This window comes from Brassica oleracea, chromosome C1 (genome assembly GCF_000695525.1).
Source record: "Brassica oleracea var. oleracea cultivar TO1000 chromosome C1, BOL, whole genome shotgun sequence".
NCBI classification, from domain to species: Eukaryota; Viridiplantae; Streptophyta; class Magnoliopsida; order Brassicales; family Brassicaceae; genus Brassica; species Brassica oleracea.
Window position 1 is genome coordinate 4,999,594 of NC_027748.1, and position 17,957 is coordinate 5,017,550.

Here is a 17,957-nt window from a genome sequence, read left to right on the forward strand (position 1 = left end):
TTTTTTTAAAACGTGTTTTCAATAACCATGATTACTCCACTTTCCTTAAAAGTGTTCAACGGCATAAATTTAGTACCGTAATATGAAAAATAATCAATCAAGTAATTGATATTTATTTCCAATAACGTAAGAGAATTTTTGCATATCTTGTGCATTAGCTGCAATGCCTAAAGCATTGTTTTTTATTGCGTAACTCTCAGCAAAATAAGAAAATAGAAGTACGAAGCATTCCTTTAAGCTGTTGCACGGAGAACCAAGCTTTCTATTTCCATTTTGAAAAAAATACTGCAATCACCATTGGAAGTGTCTACCAAGCTTTAATCAACGCTAGACTCCAACCAACTGTGAAAGGGTAAGAATTTTTTAATCATCCAAGAAGATACAAATCTTAGTTCATCAGTCTAACTGGTAATCGGTTTCATTATAAGGATATAAATATAAAAGGAATGGAGCACCCACCTCCGGCACCTCCTCTACCTCCTCCGCAAACTGCAGGTAAACAAATCTTTGCCCTTTTTTTTAAGTTAAAACTTATGTATTATCCCATGCAAATATTTAATAACCCTATCACATAATGTTTATATTATATTGGCCGTTACATATATTCAGAGTGGTGACTCTTATACAATCTTACAATCTATGAGTTGTTGGTTTGAGTTATTCTTTATGTCGTATCAATATATTTAGTTATACAGTTGGCCATCCACCTAAGAAAGCACTATCAATATTTAGCTCTCATCAGAAAGTATTATATATTCACTTAGAATTTAATCCAAGTATAAACCTAGGGATAATATAAAAAGGTTGAATCTTGGTGTGATGGGGTGTAGTGCTGGCCTTATAGCCATGGATGTCGCTAGATGTATTATGTGAATATTGTGTTATATATTACTTTTTTGGTCTTCTTTTTATTCCATAAAACTATTACTGTTATTAAATATCTTCAAACCTAAACATATCCGTTTCAAACTAATCTTTTTATTCCATAAAACTATCACTATTATTATTTAAATAGTAAAATAAAAGTTGATTATTTAGAAACCAAAATATCTCCATATTATAATTCAATTTAGAGCCGATATCTAATCTTATAAAGTTAAATTCACAAAAAAATTTAAAAGTTAAATATTTACAGTTTTTTGGTATAAAATCGAGTAAACCGAAAATTGACGGTATATAAACCGAACCAAACCAAATTAAATATGGTTTTAATATGGTAGCTAATTTTATAAATCGAAAACCCGAGAAAACCAAATCGAAACAGAACCGATATCCGGATTGAACACCTCTAATGTATATATATTATTTTAGTAATTACTCCGTTTTACTAAAACTATAAGAATAATTTTGCAGCCAGTATATGGCACTGTTCGTAGTTATTTTAGTGGGAAATATATGTAGTTTAATACAATTCATAGTTTCTTATAAAAGCTTCCTTAAAAAGCCACCTCAAGTCCGTAATGGAAAATGTATTTTGATGTATATATATATTATCAGTTAATTTAGACATAGGTTAATTATTAAAAGTTATCTTATAAATCTCTGATAATATTTAACCTTAAAGTAAAATAACATTACCATCACTATAAATACAATTACACATAAAAACAATATGAAATTAATAATCGTGTTCTGTATGCCCAAAAATTTAAGTTCCAAAATATATCCATGTGTGTAATAATTAAAAATATACAAATAATATTTATACATTATTGAAATCGAATTTTTACAGTGACATCTTACATGGAACAAATTCCTCAAAAAATCCACCAACTGAGAGAAGGGATTTCAATGCGTCCCATCACGGTTTGTATAAGAAATATCTGGGACATCAGAAAACATCAAACCGATAGTACTCAAATTTGCACCGGCTTCCTATGCTACGACCATAATGTAAGCCACAACAAAATTTGATTTAAGCTACTCACTATTTACTAAATCGGTTGGTCACAACAAAATTTGTTCACACTCAGGGACAACTATTGGAAGGTCGGCTAACCGGAAACATTCAGCCGAATGATCCAAAATACTTAGTTGAAGGAGATATATATGAGTTTTCGGGATTTTCCGTCATAAATAATCCACGAAATCGGAAACTCACCCAACTGCCGTATTACATTCGGGTCGACCAAACAACAATAGCATTGAACGTCACACTCGACGGTCCGGTATATCCAGTTCACACTTTAGTTCCTCAGAACTACAGAAATCTATTGCGGTTAGCAACTACACCCACCTACTTACCAGGTAAGTAAGTCATTCCATTATTAATTAAATAAACATAGTTTTTTATTCTAAAATCAATGTGCAGATGTCGTCGGGAAGATAGTCATAATACAAAAAATAAAACCTTGCCACCCAGAACTCAATATTGATGCCACGATTGGTCTACGGCTGAACAGGTAAGTCTAACACAATAGTACAAAACGAAATAATAATCATCTTCATATATACATCACTATCTCAGGTCGACAATTGTAAAACTCATACTGTGCGACACCCAAGCAGCAGATTTCAGCATCCTACAAAGCAAGAAGGATAGGAAATTTAAAGTTGTCATCATCACAAGCATAATTCCTAAACTTTACCAAGGTAAATACTTTTACAGACATATTCAAAATAATAAAGATCTATTTTTTAAAAATCAACATAACAATGATATCCAATATGTTCCAGGCAAACTACTACTGCTTTCATCACCAGCAACAAATTTCTACTTCAACAAATCAATTGATTACATTAAGCATTTCAAAAGGAAAATAAGAGATCATGCAAAACCATGCAGCACAGAGTGATTCTAATTCATGCATCATTCGGATTGTTATTCTCTTTCTCACAAGACTTAATACGTTGATTCATTTACATTTTAAATTTTTTATCATTGTTGTCTTTAGATTTCTACACCTATATTAAATCTGAAACTCATCTTCTTTCTTTCATTCTATGCTAATCAATTTAAAAATATAGAGAATAAATTAAAAAACCTTAACTTGCCCATGTTGTAGAGCACTACTTGCTTAATATACAATAGATCCATTATCTCATCTCCATAATTGTTTCCCCCTGTTTTAAAATTTTAATAAAAAAATAAATAATTACGAATTATAATTGAATTGCATCCGTAAAGAATTATAATTACTAATATGTATAAATAAAGACGTGTTGGGTTTTAATTAGGAAATTGGGTTTTAAAGTGATACTAAGATTTTATAATTGGAAAAAATTAAAACCAACCTACATCCCTTCCATCCCAAGCATTAACAACTACATTTTTTTGGGTTCAAGCAATCAAGACCTAAATCTAATATGATATTCTGCTATAATATTTTCATACAAAATAACCCGGGCTACGCCCGGGGACTGACCTAGTAATACTAGTAGTACAATACAACGGCATAATCATGTGGATCAAAAATTAATCTGGATACTCAATTAAGTACTGAGATAATACTAAAAGCTGAATAATATGGCACTCAGGTGATGCCATTGAATGCATGAACGTAACAGCTAACAACACATCCATTCACTAAAAACTCCATTGTTCCATGGTCTATATGTTGGAGCGTTGTATAATGTATGGTTAATTATCTTTAGAAAATCCGTAAAAAAATCATCATAAATCGGGAAATTAGGAAATATAGGAATACAACTTTTGTTTTTTTCAGAAAATTTAAAACGGTTACCCGAGTGACGAGTCAAAGCTACTTGGAGGAAGCTTCCTAAATTTCTCTCTCTCGTTCGTTATTTTCTCGAGAAAGCGGCGGAAAATCTATATTAGCAGAGAATCATTAGAACAAAGGGAAATTGCTGAGAAACGACGCCTCTGAACTCTCCTTCCGCCGATAATCGAGGTACCTTATTTTCTATTTAACAGTAACCGTCTCTGAGATTTCATGCTTTACTCTTTGTGTGATCGTTTATTCCCTGGTTTGGCACGATTCACGATTAAAATTTTCCGGCGATTGTTCGTTTCCGTGATTCTCCCGCTCTAATCGATAAAAAAAACGGATTGTTCTCCGTTTCGGAAGTTTGTTTGATTTTGGTTTTGGTGCTGGTGAGTAGGGAGTGATTGATGCCTAGGAACAGTGGAATGTTCGAGTTGTTGCGAGAGAGAGATTTGTTTATCTGTAATCTTAGATTCGCCTTTGGTAGTGAGATTTTTGAACTGGAGTGAGATTATTGGTTTAGGTTGAAGACGAGAGAATGCAGTAAGGCTAGAGAACTGTTTCTAATTTTGGTGTGTGTGTTTTCAGGTTTAGGAAGAGCGTATTTGGTTAATCAACAGTGTGTCTTGAGTGTGGTGCCATCTCTCCTGCGATAGCCATGAGTGGACCATTCAAGAACTCACCACGAGGGGAAGACAAGGACGTGGAGGCTGGAACTAGCACCTTCACCGATTATGAAGATAGTCCCTTTGACATTACCACTACTAAGAATGCTCCTGTTGAGAGGTTACGCCGTTGGAGGGTAAGTGGCTCTAGTTCCACTTCACATAGATGTACATTTGTGACTTGGGTGAATTTGATCTCCTTTTGATTTAGAATTGATATTGGTTAATTGCACTGCGCTTTATTGGTTTTAGTTTCTTGAAAGGGGATGATATGTTGATACTTGCCTCATCCAAGTAGTTCAGATTTGTTTTGTTTCCTAACATTCTCGAAAATAATTTGGATTTCGTAGCAAGCGGCGCTTGTGCTGAATGCGTCTCGTCGATTCCGATATACTCTGGACTTGAAAAGGGAGGAAGACAAGAAACGGATGCTGAGGAAGATGAGAGCGCATGCCCAAGCAATAAGAGTACACAAGATTTCTTCGTAAATTAACTTATAGATGTTTTGGCGGTGTCTAATCAATGCTTTTTGATTCCTTAGGCTGCACACCTTTTTAAAGCTTCTGCAAGCCGAGTGAATGGTAACTTCTTTCTGTTTCTTATTCTTTTCTTTTGTTCAACCCATTTTGTGAAGCAAGTATCTGTTCTCTTGCAGTGCCTCAGGGTATTAAGTGATTGCCATTTTAATACCTTTAGTTTTATATGCATTAGTTGTTTTGACAGACACTATGGTTCGTTCTGTCGAGAGAAAGTCTGAATGATCTTTGCTTTGCTGATTCATGTTTTTCAAAATGTGTTTGATCTTAACTGCAATGGGTTGAATTGATTCTCTTTTACATATAGCAAAAAACTGTTTGGCCACTGTAGATTTGCCCACCTTGATGTTTTCTTGGATATCATTGTAAGTCTAATTGATGGTGTGCTGTAGTTGACCGAGGTTTATTTCTTTTTAGGAATTACAAGTTCACCTCCAACTCCTGGCGGTGGCGATTTTGGTATTAGACAGGAGCAAATTGTATCGATATCAAGGGATCAAAATATAGGATCTCTGCAAGAACTTGGTGGAGTATGTCTTTGCTTTAGCTGATTTATTACTTTTCGCTGCGGCACTTAGTTCTCAGCCGTAAAGCTTATTCACGTATGTTTATCCTCTGATTTATTTCATTAGGTCAAAGGGTTATCTGGCCTGTTGAAAACAAACTTGGAGAAGGGTATACATGGGGATGATGATGACATATCGAAAAGGAAATCTGCTTTTGGATCAAACACATACCCGCAGAAGAAAGGGAGGAGTTTCTGGGTATTAAATAGTTTACATCTTTGGTTTTTCGCTTCAATCTGTGAAGCAGCTATTCCAATTAATTAGTATCTTGATTCCTTCCTTTTTTTTGTTTCATAATACCCAATAGAGGTTTGTATGGGAAGCTTCTCAAGATCTTACTTTGATCATACTGATTGTAGCAGCAGCTGCTTCTTTAGCGTTGGGAATAAAGACCGAGGTATTCAGTTTAGGAATTGGTACATTTTGTATTGCTCAGCGCATACCTTGTACAGGTCCTTTTCTAACTAACATAGCTGACCAGTTGACTAATTATTACAAAACAAGACTTTCCAGGATTAGTGTACCTCTTTATTTGAACGAACAATTACTCACGTCTATTATTTATCTCCACTATCCATAGTTTTCTTGTTCCTCCTGAGCGTTTGGTACCTCTTTTACTACCTACATAGGGTATCGAGAAAGGATGGTACGATGGTATCAGCATTGCTTTTGCCGTTCTTCTTGTCATTGTGGTGACAGGTATAAATATTCCTTGCTGAACTCAATTTCACTCATATATGTGAATGCTGTATGTATTATACTAATTTGTGTACCTTTTCCCTTGGCAGCTACCAGCGATTATCGCCAGTCTCTTCAATTCCAGAACTTAAATGAAGAGAAAAGAAATATACATGTAGAGGTGAGAGCTTGGATGATCATGCAGCCAATAGATGATATCATTTTTGTTGGTTTAATTTTTGAAAGTGCATCGTCCACATGCTTAGGTTACCCGGGGTGGGAGAAGAGTTGAGATTTCAATTTATGACATTGTGGTAGGCGATATCATACCTCTCAATATTGGTGATCAGGCAAGTTGCCCCATTTTTTCAATGCAGTAGCCCTTTTTCGAATAGTATATGTAGAATTTATCTTTAATGCAAATATTTCCCTTAGGTACCTGCTGACGGAGTTTTAGTCGCTGGCCATTCCCTTGCGGTTGATGAGTCCAGCATGACCGGGGAAAGCAAAATTGTATGCTTTACGCCTCTGCCTTTGCATTTGCATGTGCAATGATGCCGTCTTTGCATTTCAAGCGTCTGAGCAAGCTGTTTCACGCAGGTTCACAAAAACTCCGCTAAGAATCCATTCCTAATGTCCGGCTGTAAAGTTGCAGATGGCCATGGGACAATGCTGGTAAGACTTGACGAACACTAGCTTTTACTTTCTGTGACACAGTAAATGTAAGATTTCTGGAGAAAAAATGGAGAGATGTGTGAACAGTTTCCTTGGTTGGAGAATCTCTGCAGCAAAATCATCTTTTTCTTTATTAGAGGAAAATTTAAGCTGGAGGCGCTCAGAACATCTGGATTACTTATTGGAGTCTAAATTTTATTTTGAAACTCAGGTTACCGGGGTAGGGGTCAACACTGAATGGGGCTTACTAATGGCTAGCGTCTCAGAAGACAATGGTGGAGAAACACCATTGCAGGTGAGTGTAAACCTTTTATCTGTTCATATTTCTTTTTGGCATTTGTTGCTCAATATTCATACGTAATTTTGATTTCTTCAGGTACGCTTGAATGGTGTTGCAACATTTATCGGAATTGTGGGGCTTACAGTTGCTGGCGTTGTATTATTTGTCCTTGTCGTCCGGTGCGTTTAAATTTCTTTCTGACAACCGAGTACCAAGTGAAGTAAATTTTCAGTGGTCAGTGAACGAATCTTTGTTCTCTGCAGCTACTTTACTGGTCACACAAAGGATGCAAATGGAGCCCCACAGTTTATTGGAGGGAAGACAAAATTTGATCACGTGCTAGATGATCTTGTTAAAATCATCACTGTTGCAGTAAGTATTTCTTAGAAGAAATCAGCATGGCTAATACCATCGTCAGCTTCTTCTTCATTTCTGACCATTCAGCTCAACCTGTCACATATTGTAGGTCACAATCGTTGTAGTGGCAGTGCCTGAAGGGCTTCCTTTAGCTGTTACCTTGACGTTAGTCTTCTATCTTCTTTATAAACATTTTAATCATAGCAGTTGCGTTGACCTCTTGAGTTGGAAAGGATGTAGTTATTACATGGTCAAACGTAATAGAAATGGACGGATCTGCTGTAAAATTCACTAGAACGAGTTTGTTTTTCGTCACTGATCTTTTCTACTTCGTACTGACAGTCTTGCATATTCCATGAGGAAAATGATGGCAGATAAAGCTTTGGTACGTATCTTTTACTATTTGGGACTCACTTTGTTTGCATGATTTACAAGATTCATATAGTAAATGATGTTCGCAACTTATACGAAGTTAATTTTCAGGTGCGCAGGCTTTCCGCCTGTGAGACAATGGGATCTGCAACAACAATTTGCAGTGATAAGACGGGAACTTTGACCTTAAACGAGGTGAGTCTTAGTGCTCTTCCTCCTTTTTTATATTTGCTAACACACTAACAAATAGCAATATAAAGGCTTAGCCTTTCAAGTTACAGTTTTGGTACTCAGCATTCCTAGCTGCAAGCTTTTGCTAATTTGAATTGTGTCCCCAACAGGCGAGTCCCCTAATATTTTCTTTTTTCTTAGATGACCGTTGTTGAGAGTTATGCTGGGTTTCAAAAGATGGATCCTCCGGACAGCAGCTCAAAACTGCCTCCTGCTTTTACATCCAAACTTGTTGAGGGGATTGCTCATAATACAACTGGAAGTGTGTTCCGATCTGAGGTGGGATAAAATTACTTTGAAACTTTACTGATATCCCATTTGGTTTCTACTTCAGTTTATTTAATGTAATAATGTATCTGTGCTTGCTAATTACAGAGTGGTGAGATTCAGGTTTCTGGATCGCCGACAGAAAGAGCAATTCTCAATTGGGCGATAAAGGTTTTTTTCAGCTATATTTTTCTGGTTCTAGTTTATACAGCTGTGGGGAGAACTAAATCTTTTTTGAGTTCTGCAGTTAGGCATGAATTTCGATGCCCTTAGGTCTGAGTCTTCTGCTGTTCATTTTTTTCCATTCAACTCAGAGCAGAAACGTGGAGGCGTAGCAGTGAAATCAGTAATATCTTTCCTTCTTCTCTACATCCTTTACTTTGTTTTTGATTTATGGTTTGTGGCTGTTTTCCCCTTGCCACCCAGCATCCTAATAAAATTTTAATTCAATCTCAGGCAGATTCGAGTGTCCATGTTCACTGGAAAGGCGCTGCGGAAATTGTATTGGGTTCCTGCACACACTATATGGATGAGAATGAGAGTCTTGTAGATATGAGTGGAGAGAAGGTTGGCAACTGTGTTTCTCTTTGTCGTGATAAAATTTGTACTAAAGGCTTACCTTATCATTGTGTCCTGATTTAGGACCGTTTTCTTACTGCAAGCCCAACTCTTTTTTAGTATATTTTCTTTTGTAGCCCCAAATCAATGCCAGATTTGGTAGTAGAGTTTTGATAGATATGTTTGTTATTTCTTCTGAATTAAGTCTTGTTGTTTCAGATGGCCAAGTTAAAAAATGATATCAATGATATGGCTGCAAGGAGTCTCCGCTGTGTTGCAATTGCCTTCAGAACACTTGAAGCAGACAAGATTCCAACTGATGAAGAGCAACTTTCAAAATGGGTATTACCTGATGATGATCTTGTCCTGTTGGCTATTGTTGGTATTAAGGTAAACATTGCTTATTGCTGTTCTCCTTACCTTTTCGAAGAGTCTTGTTATGCGCCTTGATGTGATTCTGTAAACCATATTAATTGGTATAAAAGTAAGCATTACTTATTGGATGCTCTTTTTATCTGTAATACATTGTAGGATCCATGTCGTCCAGGTGTCAAAAATTCAGTTCGACTTTGCCAACAAGCTGGAGTCAAGGTCCGTACACATCTCAATGGTTTCTTTCCCTGAGAGTTTCTCTTCGTTTTTGTCTCCTTTCTAGACTGCTCTGTTTTTCATGGGCGTGTATAGTCTTCTAAATTATACTATTGCCTCAGGTCCGAATGGTAACTGGTGATAACATTCAAACTGCCAAAGCAATTGCACTGGAGTGCGGTATATTAGCTTCAGACTCAGATGCTAGTGAGCCTAATCTGATTGAAGGAAAAGTATTCCGATCCTATTCAGAAGAAGAAAGAGATAGGATTTCTGAAGAGATATCTGTAAGAGCCTTATGTTGTAGGTTGTGACTGAAAGCAGTTATTCAATGATACCTGACATTGTTGCTAAAACTTGAAGGTAATGGGTAGATCATCACCCAATGACAAACTTCTTCTTGTGCAATCGCTGAAGAGAAGGGGACACGTCGTGGCTGTTACTGGTGATGGAACAAATGATGCTCCTGCACTTCATGAGGTTTTCAATATATCTACAAAGATCTCATGTGTAAAACTCTTAAAGAACACTATTGATATTGAAAATCAAAATTCCTGTTTTGTCCCCTGAATTTCAGGCAGATATAGGTCTCTCTATGGGTATCCAAGGCACTGAAGTTGCAAAGGAGAAGTCAGACATTATCATCTTGGATGATAACTTTGAATCCGTTGTGAAGGTTGGTATCCTTAGGAACCAAGGGATTCAAACTTCTTCTGAACTAGGCTTTCTGTTCATACCGTTGCATGATAGTTTTGGTTTAATTTGCAACTTTTTTAAAAGAAATGTTCTTCTTTGGGTGTCTTTATGATCTTTATAATTGTCTTGAATTGGATATTCATTTTTTATTCCTCTAGGTTGTCCGCTGGGGTCGATCGGTGTATGCCAATATTCAAAAGTTCATACAGTTTCAGCTCACGGTTAATGTCGCAGCTCTTGTCATCAATGTCGTGGCTGCCATATCCTCGGGTGATGTTCCTCTAACTGCAGTACAGGTTCGATACAGTTGATGTGTTATACCTCATTCTGATCTGCACAAAAGCATTACCTTAAAAGCGAAAATTTCCATGTTAATGAAGACTTTTCTCCCCTATCTTTGTAGCTCCTCTGGGTCAATCTTATAATGGATACTCTTGGGGCTCTTGCTTTAGCCACCGAACCACCAACCGATCACTTGATGGATCGAGATCCTGTTGGCAGAAGGTATGACTTTACTAAGACTTGGACGTTTTAAGTTGAGTGATCTCAATATCTCTCCCATTTTTACATAACGATTGTATTTATCTCTCAATTGCAGAGAACCTCTCATCACAAATATCATGTGGAGAAACTTGCTTGTACAAGTAAGTTCTCTTTTTATTGTTTCCCTCAATTGTCTAAATGTCACATTATTTTAGCCTTATCTGCCCGCTCCAATTGTTTTTGCATGTTATTAGGCGATGTACCAAGTGACAGTCTTGTTAGTCCTCAATTTCCGTGGAATAAGTATCCTTCATCTGAAGAGTAACCCCAATCCCGAGAGAGTGAAGAATACAGTCATCTTCAATGCCTTTGTCATCTGCCAGGTAAAAGATAGACACTGACCCCACTTTATAAAGAAAAAGCTTGGGCACATCAGAAAACAAACTTATTATATTCTTTTTCAGATCTTCAACGAGTTCAACGCACGGAAGCCAGATGAAATAAACATTTTCCAAGGAGTTCTCCGTAATCACCTCTTTGTGGGCATTATCTGTGTCACCGTTGTGCTCCAGGTACTGACTATCTCTCTCATGTTCCTGCAACGTAATTTCAATCACTTTTTATATACATATGAGAGACTGAGACACTAACGGTTTATTGCTTGCTGTTAACTGTTTTAATAGGTAGTCATCGTCGAGTTCCTTGGAACATTTGCTTCAACGATTAAGCTTGACTGGGAGATGTGGCTCGTCTCGATTGGAATCGGTTCCATCAGGTTTGTTTGTTAACGTTATCTGTTGTAGGGGTGTGGATAATCATGTTTACAATTTGGTTCTGACCCAGGCTTACTAACGGGTATATAAATAATATTTTGTTCGGTTTGAGTTTAAACATTTCTGTTGGTTCTTTGGCCACCCCTAGACTCATTCATCATGAAGATAGGCCTGATAAGGCGTGAACAGAAGTGTTAGTAGATGCGTATTTCGTAAACTCACAAGATAAACTCTGTTTTGTGTGTGTTTATATTAACCAGTTGGCCATTGGCGGTGATCGGAAAATGCATACCGGTTCCAGAAACTCCGGTCAGCCAGTACTTCAGAATTAACCGGTGGAGAAGGAACTCATCAGGTAACTAAAAAGTAGCCAAACCATGAATACATCTAAAAACTACAATCGTTACTAATAGCCTTCAATTTTTTCTGTTGAATTTTGCAGGTTAATAAAAACTAGTTTGAAAAGAGAAGCAAGTCAAAATACCAGAAGTGGATTTAGTAGTGTTGTGAATACTTTTATACTACTATTTTGCCTTCTCTCTGCCCACGTACTTTCTCAAAATGCTTCTTCGTTTTTTTGTTAAATACATCAAACAAATGCAAAATATAGCTATCTTTGCTAAAGTTGCAAGTAGCTTAAATATGAACAGGTGGTCGTTCCATCTTTGTAAGAGGCTTTCAACATATGGCCCTCGGTTTGCTGGTGCGACGAGAAGTAGATATATAGAATATTCACATACATACATACATACATACATATTGTGTATGTTCACGAATTTAGATTTGCTTTGGTTATTATTCACAGATTCTCAGTTTGAGATTCTAATGTAGCAGACAGTGGAAATATGGTGCATTGCAATGCTTTCTCCACAAAGACCATATCTTCCCTTTTCCATAAGCTGGCGATTCAAGACCCCTTTGAACACTCGCACACTTTGATGTTTTTTACAATGAATCCAGATGAAAGATATGTGAGGTTACCAAAACTCCAAAAGGACGGAGCACTCAGTTTTTTTCTCTTACAATCGACTAAAAGAATCATACGTCTGAAGATGGAACCATAGCAAATGAGAGTTGACACAAGAAAAAAGAATTCAAGCAAACTGCCATTTGGCAGGATCGAGAATGATCACTCTACTCTGTGTTGTTACTTGTTAATATAACTGTTGCAGAAAACTTCACATGATCTTTTCAAAAACGCAAGTTTAAACGATGAGATTGATAAAATCAAACACAGATGGTAATATTCAAAGCTGAGATTACCATTACAAAACAAGAAACTTAGAACCAAATAGAGAATCTGGTTTCAGTGAGCACATAAGCTTTTAAAAGAAAATCACAAAAGTCACATCTTTTCTCAACGATCGAATCTTAAACTAGAGAGCCCATTACATAACCAAGTGAAAAAGTGATCTAAAACAACTCTAATGGAGATAACCAGGGATCTTAATACGTATGAAGAGCATACTCATAACATAACCAATCACAATGGAAGTCACCCCCGCCGTAGCATACGATGCTTTAACACTCTTAGCTCGATTCTTATCCAACGCCAGATCCAGCATTATGATCCCGATCCCACCCATCACGAACATGAACCCCGACGAAAGACCTTCGATGATGTACTGCCCGTTGACCCGACCCGACATGAACACGACGGGCCGTATCGCCCCGGTGTTTGGATCCTGGGTCGACCCGATACCTGGAGGCTCCACAATCACGTCGTAGACGAATCCGGATATGACGAGGAAGTAGGTGAGGAGAATCAGCGCGAAGACTGTCATCGGAGATGGGAGCGTGAAGGAAGGGAGCTTGAGACGGAGACGCGGCGGCCGGAGGAATGAGAAAGGGATGAGACGGAGAATGTGGAAGATCGGATCGATCGATGATTCATTAGACGCGTCTGACATGGTGGCTAGGGTTTGCGAATCGGTTCTCGGAGCCATTTGGGTCCTCTCACAATGGCTCTAAAGCGCTTTCTATCTCGTGAAGAAGAAGAAAGTGAGTGAAGAGTTTGCTTTGTTCGGGATAGAAAACCCGTGAAAATAAAGTCGCACGTTTTACTGTTTTAAGTTTAATAAACGACACGTAGTTTTCCCCTAGAGAGTAGAACCGGCAGGACAATAAGCACTAAACTATCAATCGTCTTCTTCAAACTTCACCCCAGGACTCCTTTGGATCTTCAGCAAGCTATATTCTCTCGGCGAATTTTACGAGATTTTAGAAGGGCTTAGCTGGGGTAGAAGGTAAAACGGAGATGAGCAAGAGACCGCCGCCTGATCCGGTGGCTGTGCTTAGAGGACACCGTCACTCTGTTATGGACGTTTCGTTCCATCCATCAAAGTCTCTGCTTTTCACTGGGTAAGTTGGTGTTCTATCACTTGTTAGAAATCCCCAGTCCTGTACTGCTTTATATTTTGATGGGTTAATGTAAAGTGAAGATTTTTAATTCTCTAGTTCAGCTGATGGAGAGTTGAGGATTTGGGATACCATTCAGCACCGTACAGTTTCTTCTGCTTGGTTTGTGATTTTAACTGTAAAGTACTTGTCTTTTTTCGTCTCCCCCATCATAATGAAGTAGCACTCATTGCTTCTTTTGGGATTTTGTAGGGCTCATAGTAGAGCAAATGGGGTTTTAGCTGTAGCAGCTAGTCCTTGGTTAGGAGAGAACAAGGTTATCAGGTAAACGTAAAGCAATTCTCCCAAGTTGTGCTTCATAATCAATCTGTTTCTGGAAAATCTGAGATAGTTACTGTTTTGATTATAGTCAGGGAAGAGATGGAACTGTCAAGTGTTGGGATATTGAAGATGGTGGTCTGTCAAGGTCCCCTTTTCAACTGTCTTTATATATTTTGCTATCTGATTCTTTTGATAGCTTTGTTCTTAATATTTGGTTGACATGCTTGGCAGGGATCCATTACTAGTACTCAATACAAGCGCATATCATTTTTGCAAGTTCTCTCTTGTAAAGAAGCCTAAGACTTCTCTCAAAGAAGCTGAAGGTCACTCCAAGAATTGCAATGAGCAGGACGTTGAAGACAAGCGTAATGTTCAATGTACAGATGATCGTGTGGGATCTGTGGGGGACTCTGGTTTGCTTCAAGGTATGGTTTACTTGGCTTTTCTAGAAGTTTTGTGGTCTGATCATGGTTTTCGACTGAATTGATCTTGTGCAATTTTGTCAATGTTAAAATAAGATCATAAAGTTGTTCTCGAGGTTTCTTTTTTCCAGTTGTCTGATATAGCAAAAAGAAATTGTTTTTATCTTCTGGTTGTGTCATACCAAAGTGTTCCTAATAATTTGATAGTAACAGATGGAGATCATGCTGAAAGTGCCACTTACGTAGCAGTAGCAGGGGAGGAACCTACTGAGGTGACTAGAAACCCATGTGATTCTTTGTTTTTTGACCAAAATCCCACTCGCTGATTTGGTTTTCAGAACCCTGGTTTCAATTTGGTTTATATGTGAAGGTAGAGATATGGGATCTGAATACCAGAAGCAAGATCATACAGCTTCCTCAAGCTACTCCTGATGAATCCGCCTGTGCTTCTACTAAAGAAAGAGGTAAGCTTGTACTGTACTGTTTTCCGTAAGTACATTGATGTTTCCCCCATCACTGAAATTGTGGAAACTAGAATGCCTTCATCATTTCACCTTTGCAATTTGCTTAAATACTTTCATCAAGGTGTTAGATTGGGTTATCTGCAGGAATGTGTATGGCTGTTCAATTATTTTCCCCTCCTGAATCACAGGGTTTCTTACATGTCTTAGCTGGGTATGTTTTCCTTCCATTAATCAAGAAAGAAATATACATTTGTATACTTTGTATTTATCATGGGTGGTTGATTCTGAACCTATGCAGTTATGAGGATGGGTCAACACTGCTTTGGGATATACGCAATCCGAAGATTCCTCTAACAAGTGTGAGGTTTCATTCAGAGCCAGGTCTTGTTCTCATCCTCTATATCCAGATTTTTCTTATAATATTGTTTGAACTTACTGCATTATTGATTTGTTCTTCTTTATGCAGTTCTAAGTCTCTGTGTTGCATCGTCATGCGATGGAGGTATCTCAGGAGGGGCAGATGACAAAATTGTGATGTATAATATCAACCATTCAACCGTAAGGAAACGAAACACGTGTGTTATCACTGTATAAGTTATAATCTGATGCTAATTTTTTTTTGTGTTATATGTTCTTAGGGCTCTTTAACACTGAGGAAAGAGATTATTTTGGAAAGGCCAGGCATCTCCGGCACCTCAATCCGACCTGATGGGAAAATTGCAGCCACAGCTGGTTGGGATCACAGGTTAGCATCCACTTCTTCAGAAAACACTTCTCATCGATCTGTTAGGCTGTTAGTTAGTTGTACCAATCCATGTTTGTTACATGTAATTGGAAAACAGAGTAAGGGTGTACAATTACCGCAAAGGAAGTCCTCTAGCGATACTAAAGTACCACGGAGCAACGGTTTGTGAATCTTTCTCTTAACTTTCTAGTCTATACTAATACCACTATCTTCTTTTACTAACTGGAGACTATAAATGACAATGTTTGTAGTGCAACGCCGTGTCCTACTCTCCAGACTGTGAGCTAATGGCGTCTGCTTCCGAGGATGCAACCCTTGCTATCTGGAAACTCTATCCTCCCCACAAATCTCACTGACCGGTTTGGTTTTGTTTCTTCCCTTAGAGTTTTTGTAAATACGTTGTCATTATGAAAAGAACAAATAGAATATTAGAGAGCATTTATCTATCTGGTTTGCTTTTTGGTATGAGAGCTATATTAAGCATCTTGTCCTCTACTGGTTACAGAACGTTAAAAATAAACTCGCACGTTGTGCCGTTTTAAGTGGAAGGGGGAATAAATCAAACGACGCGTAGTTTGCATCTAGATAATAGAACCGGCATGAAGTCGTACGTTTGAGTAGAAGTCACGATAAATGAAATTGCACCAAACCACGATCCGTGACCAAGGAGAAGAGTCTCTCTCTCTCATAACTTTCTGAAGCAAACAGCTCGATTTGATCGTTTATTCTTGGATCGTTTACCACTGATCTGGATCTGGAACTGTGTTAAATGGCGTACGTGGATCATGCGTTCTCGATATCGGACGAGGACATGATGATTGGGACTGCGTACACCGTGAATAACCGGCCGCCGGTTAAGGAGATCGCACTCGCGGTGGCTCTACTCGTGTTCGGAACCCTAGGAATCGTCTCAGGCTTCTTCATGGCGTACAATCTAGTTGGCGGTGATCGAGGCCACGGTGCGATTTCTATAATCTTTGTTGCTAATTTTCTTCTCGCTTGGCACTTCATCGATTTCAAGTGATCTGGTTAGCTATGGTGGTCTGTGATTTGGCTTTACGATTTGATTTCATTCTGAGATTATGCATTTGTTTAGTAATCTGATTATTCTAAGCTTCTGTTATTTGCAAGAGGAGAGGGTAACATTGAAAGTCCATGAGTTTTCAATCTGAAATGATTTTCTAAATTGACAAGTGCTTGATAAGATATGAGATTTACTTTTGCATTAGTAGTTTTTGCTTTTATCTGGTCTAGTTGAATAACTCATATCCAACTCATATGAAAGTAAAAGTTGCTGCTGGATCATAGCAAACGTGATCTAATTTTCCTTTTGTTACGATTGCAAGAACTACTTCTTTGTCAAACTGCATCAAAACCCCTATCTTTCCTATATGTGAATTGGGCATGAGCTCAGGTTATGATTGATTGATTGATTCATTCATTCTCTATTTGATTTTGTTCTTTTGTTGCCAGGGATATTCTTCATGGTCCTGGGGTGTCTGCTGTTCATTCCAGGGTTTTACTATACTCGGATCGCCTATTACGCTTACAAAGGATACCAAGGTTTCTCTTTCTCTAACATACCCCCTGTCTAGTCCCCACTTAAATGTATAGAGATGATGTTTAAGCAATGGCCTCGCATGTTTTCTTTCTAGTGTAGTCAAGTGAGTCCATGTTTGATACATATATATATCCCTTCTTGCTTTCTCCTTTCCTCTTGTTAAATAATTGCAAGTCTGTGACAATTAGTCCGATACATATTTTACATATATATATACCTGGTTCAGAGATATATTTGTCTCTAAAAAAAATTACATTTTTCTAACCAAGTTATATGTGATGCTTGACTACTCTTCTTTCACATGTTGATTTCAAATGCAAATTCAAATGTAGCTTTGTCTATTTTACATCCATCTCCATTCCTTGCAAATATGAGAGAGAAAAAAAAAATCTGAATACTTGAATCATAATATGTAACTACCGCGGGTATGAATTTTCATTTTTTAATTATTTATTTTATTAAATGATGTATTTGTAATATTCGTTCATATTATATTCATTAAGTAAATATTTTTTTTTGCATCTTAAACTATCTATTTTTTTACGAATGTGTGATATCATGTAAAAAATATAAAAAAATGAGTATAGAGTTAATTAGATAATTTTAAAAACAAAAATAATAAATAATGATCCGTCCTGTTAACAAAAACCATGATTATTTTATGTGTAATTTTTTTTTATTTTGACCATTTCTTTA

At 37.4% G+C, this 17,957-nt stretch overlaps 4 protein-coding genes across 7 annotated transcripts; 3 read left to right on the forward strand and 1 right to left on the reverse strand.

Annotated features, from left to right (window-relative positions):
• The first annotated feature begins 3,642 nt into the window (after positions 1-3,642).
• On the forward strand, positions 3,643-12,135 carry LOC106304576 (calcium-transporting ATPase 10, plasma membrane-type-like). 3 transcript variants are annotated; one of them, XM_013740998.1, is made up of 35 exons: positions 3,643-3,851; positions 4,254-4,467; positions 4,681-4,797; positions 4,872-4,911; positions 5,284-5,396; positions 5,499-5,630; positions 5,740-5,829; positions 6,062-6,131; positions 6,221-6,291; positions 6,377-6,460; positions 6,546-6,623; positions 6,711-6,785; positions 6,997-7,080; positions 7,162-7,244; positions 7,329-7,437; positions 7,532-7,587; positions 7,765-7,807; positions 7,906-7,989; positions 8,167-8,304; positions 8,401-8,463; positions 8,540-8,638; positions 8,749-8,859; positions 9,070-9,240; positions 9,382-9,441; positions 9,561-9,725; positions 9,802-9,918; positions 10,016-10,114; positions 10,293-10,430; positions 10,538-10,638; positions 10,733-10,778; positions 10,872-11,000; positions 11,082-11,189; positions 11,301-11,392; positions 11,651-11,745; positions 11,833-12,135. In XM_013740998.1, the coding sequence occupies exons 2-35, from the start codon at positions 4,324-4,326 to the stop codon at positions 11,835-11,837; spliced, it is 3,210 nt and encodes a 1,069-aa protein (XP_013596452.1). In that variant the 5' UTR covers positions 3,643-3,851; positions 4,254-4,323; the 3' UTR covers positions 11,838-12,135. The 3 variants fall into 3 exon arrangements, with proteins under 3 accessions (XP_013596452.1, XP_013596437.1, XP_013596445.1); XM_013740983.1 differs by lacking the exon at positions 11,833-12,135 and having other exon boundaries at positions 11,651-11,753; XM_013740991.1 differs by lacking the exons at positions 3,643-3,851; positions 11,833-12,135 and adding an exon at positions 3,892-4,054 and having other exon boundaries at positions 11,651-11,753.
• Positions 12,136-12,612: 477 nt separating this feature from the next.
• Positions 12,613-13,410, reverse strand: LOC106304633 (oligosaccharyltransferase complex subunit ostc). Its single transcript, XM_013741037.1, has one exon. The coding sequence runs from the start codon at positions 13,334-13,336 to the stop codon at positions 12,815-12,817; it is 522 nt and encodes a 173-aa protein (XP_013596491.1). The 5' UTR covers positions 13,337-13,410; the 3' UTR covers positions 12,613-12,814.
• Positions 13,411-13,513: 103 nt separating this feature from the next.
• Positions 13,514-16,421, forward strand: LOC106304611 (protein DECREASED SIZE EXCLUSION LIMIT 1). Of its 2 annotated transcripts, XM_013741020.1 has the most exons (14): positions 13,514-13,751; positions 13,848-13,910; positions 14,001-14,072; positions 14,158-14,214; positions 14,301-14,494; positions 14,705-14,763; positions 14,862-14,955; positions 15,100-15,166; positions 15,254-15,336; positions 15,422-15,513; positions 15,594-15,700; positions 15,798-15,861; positions 15,952-16,059; positions 16,206-16,421. In XM_013741020.1, exons 1-13 carry the CDS (start codon positions 13,648-13,650, stop codon positions 16,054-16,056), a joined length of 1,161 nt encoding a protein of 386 aa, XP_013596474.1. In that variant the 5' UTR covers positions 13,514-13,647; the 3' UTR covers positions 16,057-16,059; positions 16,206-16,421. The 2 variants fall into 2 exon arrangements, with proteins under 2 accessions (XP_013596474.1, XP_013596467.1); XM_013741013.1 differs by lacking the exon at positions 16,206-16,421 and having other exon boundaries at positions 15,952-16,158.
• Positions 16,213-17,486, forward strand: LOC106304640 (transmembrane protein 230-like). Its single transcript, XM_013741045.1, has 2 exons — positions 16,213-16,659; positions 17,174-17,486. The coding sequence occupies exons 1-2, from the start codon at positions 16,470-16,472 to the stop codon at positions 17,293-17,295; spliced, it is 312 nt and encodes a 103-aa protein (XP_013596499.1). The 5' UTR covers positions 16,213-16,469; the 3' UTR covers positions 17,296-17,486.
• Positions 17,487-17,957: the final 471 nt, after the last annotated feature.

Bases quoted from the DNA above. Each gene is read 5' to 3' on its own strand.
- LOC106304576 (XM_013740983.1), top strand. From the start codon at position 4,324: ATGAGTGGACCATTCAAGAACTCACCACGAGGGGAAGACAAGGACGTG. The intron at 5,830-6,061 runs GTATTCAGTTTA...CTACCTACATAG, and splicing joins CGTTGGGAATAAAGACCGAG to GGTATCGAGAAAGGATGGTA. The intron at 11,001-11,081 runs GTAAAAGATAGA...ATTCTTTTTCAG, and splicing joins ATGCCTTTGTCATCTGCCAG to ATCTTCAACGAGTTCAACGC.
- LOC106304633 (XM_013741037.1), bottom strand. From the start codon at position 13,336: ATGGCTCCGAGAACCGATTCGCAAACCCTAGCCACCATGTCAGACGCG.
- LOC106304611 (XM_013741020.1), top strand. From the start codon at position 13,648: ATGAGCAAGAGACCGCCGCCTGATCCGGTGGCTGTGCTTAGAGGACAC. The intron at 15,701-15,797 runs GTTAGCATCCAC...ATTGGAAAACAG, and splicing joins ACAGCTGGTTGGGATCACAG to AGTAAGGGTGTACAATTACC. The intron at 15,862-15,951 runs GTTTGTGAATCT...CAATGTTTGTAG, and splicing joins TAAAGTACCACGGAGCAACG to TGCAACGCCGTGTCCTACTC.
- LOC106304640 (XM_013741045.1), top strand. From the start codon at position 16,470: ATGGCGTACGTGGATCATGCGTTCTCGATATCGGACGAGGACATGATG. The intron at 16,660-17,173 runs GTGCGATTTCTA...TTTTGTTGCCAG, and splicing joins TGGCGGTGATCGAGGCCACG to GGATATTCTTCATGGTCCTG.